General features: G+C 41.3%; 1 protein-coding gene across 1 annotated transcript in view; it reads right to left on the bottom strand.

Moving 5' to 3' along the window:
- Positions 1-2,248: 2,248 nt before the first annotated feature.
- The window catches only part of tppp3 (tubulin polymerization-promoting protein family member 3), a 6,591-nt gene continuing 2,319 nt past the window's right edge, over positions 2,249-6,520 (bottom strand). The window contains exons 2-4 of the mRNA XM_054618845.1: positions 5,153-5,353; positions 4,695-4,848; positions 2,249-2,519 (exon numbers count right to left, since the gene is read on the bottom strand). Coding sequence (XP_054474820.1) covers positions 2,325-2,519; positions 4,695-4,848; positions 5,153-5,340 — 537 coding nt within the window. The 5' untranslated portion in view covers positions 5,341-5,353 and the 3' untranslated portion in view covers positions 2,249-2,324. The remainder of the gene's footprint in view (positions 2,520-4,694; positions 4,849-5,152; positions 5,354-6,520) is intronic.

The raw sequence follows: 6,520 nt of genomic DNA, 5'->3' as shown, positions 1-6,520 counted from the left end.
CACATACAAACACACACACACACACACACACACACACACACACACACACACACACACACACGCACACACAAACACACACACACACACAAACACACACACACACACACACACACACACACACACACACACACACACACACACACACACACACACACATACAAACTTGTTCCATGACTTACAGGGACATTTTTTTAACCTTGTGGGGACCTGCTTCTTCTTGAGTCCCCTCAATGTCAGTTGTAAATACACACACACACACACACACACACACACACACACACACACACACACACACACACACACACACACACACACACACACACACACACTCATCCTCTGTCAACGTGCTATAAATAAATTAAACAATAACTAATTGCAAAGTGTGTGGATGATGAATTTTATTTCCTACCTTTGGCGACTTTATTTTGTATTTCATCTGAAAATGATTGTATTTTCATAATGGGTCATACTGTTTTGTTTCTGAGCTGAGGAGTTTCCAGGTTAAAGGTGTTTGTTGGACCCGAACAGACAAGCATCATGTGACCGATTAGATTCATCATCATGTCATTACATCACATTATCTTTAGTCAACACTCAGAACATTACGTTTTTAAAGCTTATCCTCAACAACTCTTTCTTTTGAAAGAACGTCCAGCAGCGCTGCAGGAGACAACGAACCTTTAAAGAAACGTTTAACCAACTTTAGCTCCGTTTGGACCGGAGAACCACACGGCCTATAATGTTCCTAAGAAAGTTCCAGTAGTAAAAACAGACTACAAGAAAGAACATAAAACATTTATTTAGCCTTTATTCATTTAATAGAGTAACTTCCACTGAAGCTACAGTCCAGTTTCTGCTCCAGACTTCAAAGTTTAAAATCATTATTTTGCAAGAAGGCTGCAGAATGTTAAAAAACACAGAAACAATATGCAGGTTTAAGAAAAAAAGGAAATCCCATAATGTCGTCAGAGCTGAACTGTTCCAACAGCGAGCTGAGAGGATGTCTGGTTGCTATGACAACAGTAAGAAGAGTACAGACAACTTATAAGAAAAAGGTCACATACAAACTTTAGCTCCATTCAGACTGGATCAACATCTAGCTCATCGTTCACTGTAACCATGGTGACATGACAGGATATTATGGTCTGTAATAGACACGGACATTCAGCAGTAACAAAGCCAAAAGCCTCCAGAGGGGGCGCCGGAGAGCAGGGAGGGCAAAGATATTGTTCCTTTACTTCTTCTTCATGACTCAGGGAAACATGAATCATTCAGAGGACATCATCCTGTCTGATGTCCCTCCAGAATAAAAGTTCATAAAGACAAAAGAAGCATCACGTCTTTAAAGGACATTTATGAGGATCGGTTTGATTTATTTATATGTAATATAATAGTAATAACTATTTTCTTTAGTGTATAATCACCTGAACATGATAATGGTTGTTTTTTTGTAGTAGTTTCAGTTGGTTGTGATCTGAAACTTTACCACTAGATGGCGCCACATTCTACACGCTGGCCCTTTAAGGTTTCTTCAGTATCACAGTAATCCACAGCGAGTTGTTGGAGACACTTTGACTACATGTGAATTAATAAGGACTCCTTATGTCCCTAGAACTGGAAACAGAGACAGTGGAACAGAAACATTCTGTCGCTGCTGAAGAAACATCTGAGCTTCACACCTTCACTTCATCTTCTGCTGAGCGGCAGATCTTTTACTTTCTGAACATTATATTTATTGTATTCTTCTGTAATTAATGTTGTTCGCTTTGTATTCATTTGTATTTTATCATTGTTCAGCAATTTGGCTGTGGTTGTTTTTAAATGTGCTATAGAAATAAAGTTTGACTGAAGAACAGCAGTATTCTGACATTACAACTCTAATCGTTCACAAATAGATATTTATGTTGGTGTTAGCATGTTAGCATGTTAGCATCATCAGATTCCTCCCATTTCACACAAAAGACAGATGTTACACTGAGCCAATGAAATACCTGATGTTAAAACCACTACAGACAGAATCCAGTCTGAACGGAGCTAAAGGACTCATGAAGACCAACATGATCCTCCAGACTGTCCATCCATTGTAGAGTCTACAGTTCTGATCTGAGAGCAGCTCATCAGTCTGAACATGAAGCTCTGTCCAGTTCAAACACACACACTCACACACACACACACACACACACACACACACACACACACACACACACACACACACACACACACACACACACACACACACACACACACACACACACACACACACAGAGGGGTCAAAGTTCAAGGTCTGGTCCAGACTAAGTGCTGTAGAGAGGCAGTACTTCCTGTTATTTCTCGGCCTTCATCTTGTCGTTGTACGTCCCGGCGTTCTTGTACGCTCCCACGTAGCCCGTCTTCTCCACGATCTCCTCCCGGCCCTCGCGACCTTTGCCCTTGCCGCTCTCGTCGAAGCGCTCCTTGTGAGAGCCGGTGTAACGGGACGCGTCGGTCAGGCGGTCAACCGCCTTCACCTTCGCCACTTTCTGATGGAAACACAGAGGACAGGAAATAAAGGAGACTAAAGTCAAGTCCGTTCTCTCTGAAACAGGTGAGAATCTCTTTGTATAAAGATTTTTATTCTTCTGACTTATTCTTTTACTTATCTTTTTCCTCGTCACCCATCTTCACACAGAAAAGGAATGTAATTGTTTGTAATAAGCGACTATCTCTTTAAATGAGAGTATTTGAGTCAGATCAGTGTTTAATGACCTGAAGATGATCCAAACCGCCTCGGTTCCTGGCTCAGACTCCGATGACTTCATTATAATAATGAACCCGTCTGATGAGGGTCCAAACATTTACAGAGTGCTGTCGGTTTAACGATCAGACTGAAGCTTTAGAGCAGAGTGAGAGTCGGATCTGTGGAGCAGCTCTGGACTTGTTTCCTGCAGCTGAACGATGAGACATGAAAGAAGAGCCAGAGGAGATGAACATCATTCATCCTGTTTCATCGTGTTTGGACAAAGCTCTTTGACAGAAGTTTCATCAAATAGTTGCATTGTTTTATTTTGTGTAGTAAAATAATGCAAATCAAACTAGAAAAGTGCACTCTAGTCTCGTGCAGATCTCCTCAAAGTGTTCCTCCTTCTTCCCTTCCAGACAGAGTAGATTTAAATCTCACTCAGTTGTTCCTCTGGCTCCCTTACAGTCAAGATTGCATCCTTGCTTCAGTGGATCACAAAATAACAGGTATGGAATTAATCTGCAGAAGCTCCATTTCAATATGAGACCAAACTTTCAGTTTTTGAGCCACAACGTTGATGCCCGTATTGTGAGGCTTGTTTTTAGCCAAGACGATAGCCAGAAAAGCTATTTTCTACTGAAGCAGTTGTTTTTCACTTGTGGCCCCCACCGGCCCTTTAAGAGGACATTACATTACATTACATTACAGTCATGTAGCAGACGCTTTTATCCAAAGCGACTTACAGGAAGTGTATTCAACATAGGTATTCAAGAGAACTACTAGTCACCAGAAGTCATCAGTGCATCTCCTTTCTTAAACAAGCATCTAAAGCATAAACCAGAGCAAAAGTATAGTGCAGAGGCAGATTACTACGAAAACAATAATTGCAACAGACTAATACGAATATAATAAGTGCTACAAAAGAGGAGTGAGTAGTCAGAAGTCAATGACGCTATAAAACAGTTAATAAAATCTGTTTTCAAAAAATTTGAATCACTGCAACCACGAGAGGTCTTTGAACAAAGAGTCATGAATGAGCAGAGAAAACATCAGGCTGATGAGTCCAGAGAGATTAGAAGTGGACAGACGGACAGACACACATGACCGGACGCAAGATCTGCCCAAAGGATAACGCCTGGTGGAGGTAGCAACTTTCTATACTCTAATATGAAGCAATATAAATAAATTGCTGCTGTTTGTAACCCAGCAGTAGACGGATTAAGAGACAACAAAAGAGACTTTGCTGCTGTTTTTGTTACGCCATTTCTTATCTCTCTAAAATTATCCAGGTTATATTTGTTTAATTACTTTCTACCCCACAGATCCATCATGGATATTCTTTAGTTCAGCTCATAAATGATTTACCATCGGTCTGAACAAGGTGTGAAGTTCACTTGTATGCAGATGATACTGTAATTAATACCCATGTACCAAAACCACAAAACCCAACAGATCCAGTTCAACAATAAAACATATAACTAAATGGTTTCAAGATTGACACCTATTTGTTAATGTTAAGAAGATACACTCAAAGTCTTTGTGTCTTCAGATCTCTCAGTATTCTCCACCTTCAAAACACTCATCTCTATCAAACACATGATTATAGAGCAGAGTTCGTATGCTAATGATGCAGCTAATTACACAGCACCCGTGTTTTTGTTTGGTTAAAGAACCAAACCCTTGACGACAGCGTGTGACTCCCATCAACACACCTGCACCCACTGGTTTCTACGTAAGCATCAGGATGCTGATTCTCAGACTACTGCATTTATACCCACTACTGTGTGTGAGACGTGTTCAGTGGACAGGTGTCCTATAACACTGTTCAGTTTTAAGACAGTTCTCATTTCATGTTGTGTTCATGTCAGAATATTAGACTATAGTCATATCAACTAAAAACTGTCCTCCTGGCTGAACTACAATCACAAGATGAAGAAAATAATCTACAGTTTTCAGTAGAAGCTTCCTCTCTCACCGTCACTCCGACGTTGGTAGGCTCTCTGCCTTCCACCAGCTTGTAGATGGACTCCAGTGCCTCCTCTTTACTTTGACCTTTGAACCTCTTTGGGGCCAACTCCTCCAAAGCTCTCTGGAACTCCTCATAGGTGATGACCCGAGACGTCTTCTGTCTTCACAAAGAAACAACGATAGAAATCATTAAACTGGAGTTCATGTGAAACAGAGATGTAACTAATAATTAATCTGTGGATTCATTTTACTATAAAGTATCAAGCAGCCACTTATTGGATTCATTGATCAGTGTTTCGATTTTACTTGAATTATCTTATTATCATTTTAACCATTTCTTTGCTCAAGAAGCCCAAAAGTTTGTGAACCTCTGAAATAGGATAAAAGATGTCAGCGATGGAGTCCTGGTGGTGGTGGGGGGGGGGGGTATTACTGTCAGTTCTGGATCCTCAACTACAGACTCACTTGACTTTGGAGAAGACGATGTCCACGTCGGTAGCGGTGATGTTCTTGCCGTCGGTGATCCTGCAGTCTTTGCACAGTTTGGCCCAGTTCTTCCCGTTCAGCTCCTTCCCGGTGGCCTTCGTGTCTCCGTGGACGGCAAACTTCTTAAAAGAGTTCAGGAGCTGCTCCATGTCCGCACTCTCCGCCATGACGGCAAAATATCTGCAGAGCAAGAGGAACAAACACAGCTGATGAAACGTTGGAAAGGAAATCAATTCAACAACATTCATCTTAGAACGGGAAAGAAATGAAATCAAACAATATGTCACAGAACGACTCAGACAGGAAGAAGAAGACTTACAGACTTCTGTTTTGTAATAAAAACTGATTTTAGTGGTGACAGACTTTTGTTTTTTCACAGAATCGATCCAGTGGAAGATACCAACCACCTGAGATTTCTCTTTTTTTTTTTTTAAGAGTAAACATTCCAGTATAAATGATGAACGATGGCATCCAACTGGCTCAGGACCCGACCACGACCATGTATGTATAAAGACAACTGGATTCAGAGTTGGAGACTTATGAACACCTGGCAGAGCACTCAATACCTCTGATACAGTAGACGTCTGCAGGACCACGTTTCACCATGATGACACAAACACAGACTCACAAGGAGACAACAATACAAGTGCTGTCGTGGATGGTAACAACCACAAAGAGATAAAACTACTAAAAACAACCACAAAGAGATAAAACAACCACAAAGAGACATACAGCCACCACAGAGACACATCACTGGTTTATATTTCTGTCTGTACATTACATTTTGAGAGGTGTGAAATAAATATTTTGACCATCTGTGCTGTGAGAGAAGCAGCTGTGTGTGTGTGTGTGTGTGTGTGTGTGTGTGTGTGTGTGTGTGTGTGTGTGTGTGTGTGTGTGTGTGTGTGTGTGTGTGTGTGTGTGTGTGTGTGTGTGTGTGCATGGCGGTTGTGAGACATGACCTCACTCTGTTTCTCAGACTGGTGTGATCACACACACATTGATGCAATCCCTTACAGTGGTTGTCGTGGTAACGGGGTCTCTAACATTTAAATTCAGACTGTTTTTTTCATCAAGCTGTTTTCTGCTCACTCACATGTGATGTGCGTCTCAAACAGTCGAACCAATCAGAGACGGGCTGGGTGATGGTAGGCGGGACTTAAGTTAGTGATGTAATTACCAATCTTGCTGTTTTTGTAGGGTTTTGGGAGATGCAGGGGACATGTCACCCCCAACATTTAGAACCAGTGCACCAATAAAACATGAAAGTAGTCGAGGACTTTTATTTTGACGCACCGCTATAACTACTGGTTGTGACTCCAGTTCTATGAGTGTTTGTGGCCCTCC

The sequence above is a fragment of the Anoplopoma fimbria genome, chromosome 2, assembly GCF_027596085.1.
Source record: "Anoplopoma fimbria isolate UVic2021 breed Golden Eagle Sablefish chromosome 2, Afim_UVic_2022, whole genome shotgun sequence".
Classification (NCBI taxonomy): domain Eukaryota; kingdom Metazoa; phylum Chordata; class Actinopteri; order Perciformes; family Anoplopomatidae; genus Anoplopoma; species Anoplopoma fimbria.
The sequence above is the reverse complement of the archived record's forward strand: the minus strand, read 5'-3'. Positions and strand labels throughout refer to the sequence as shown.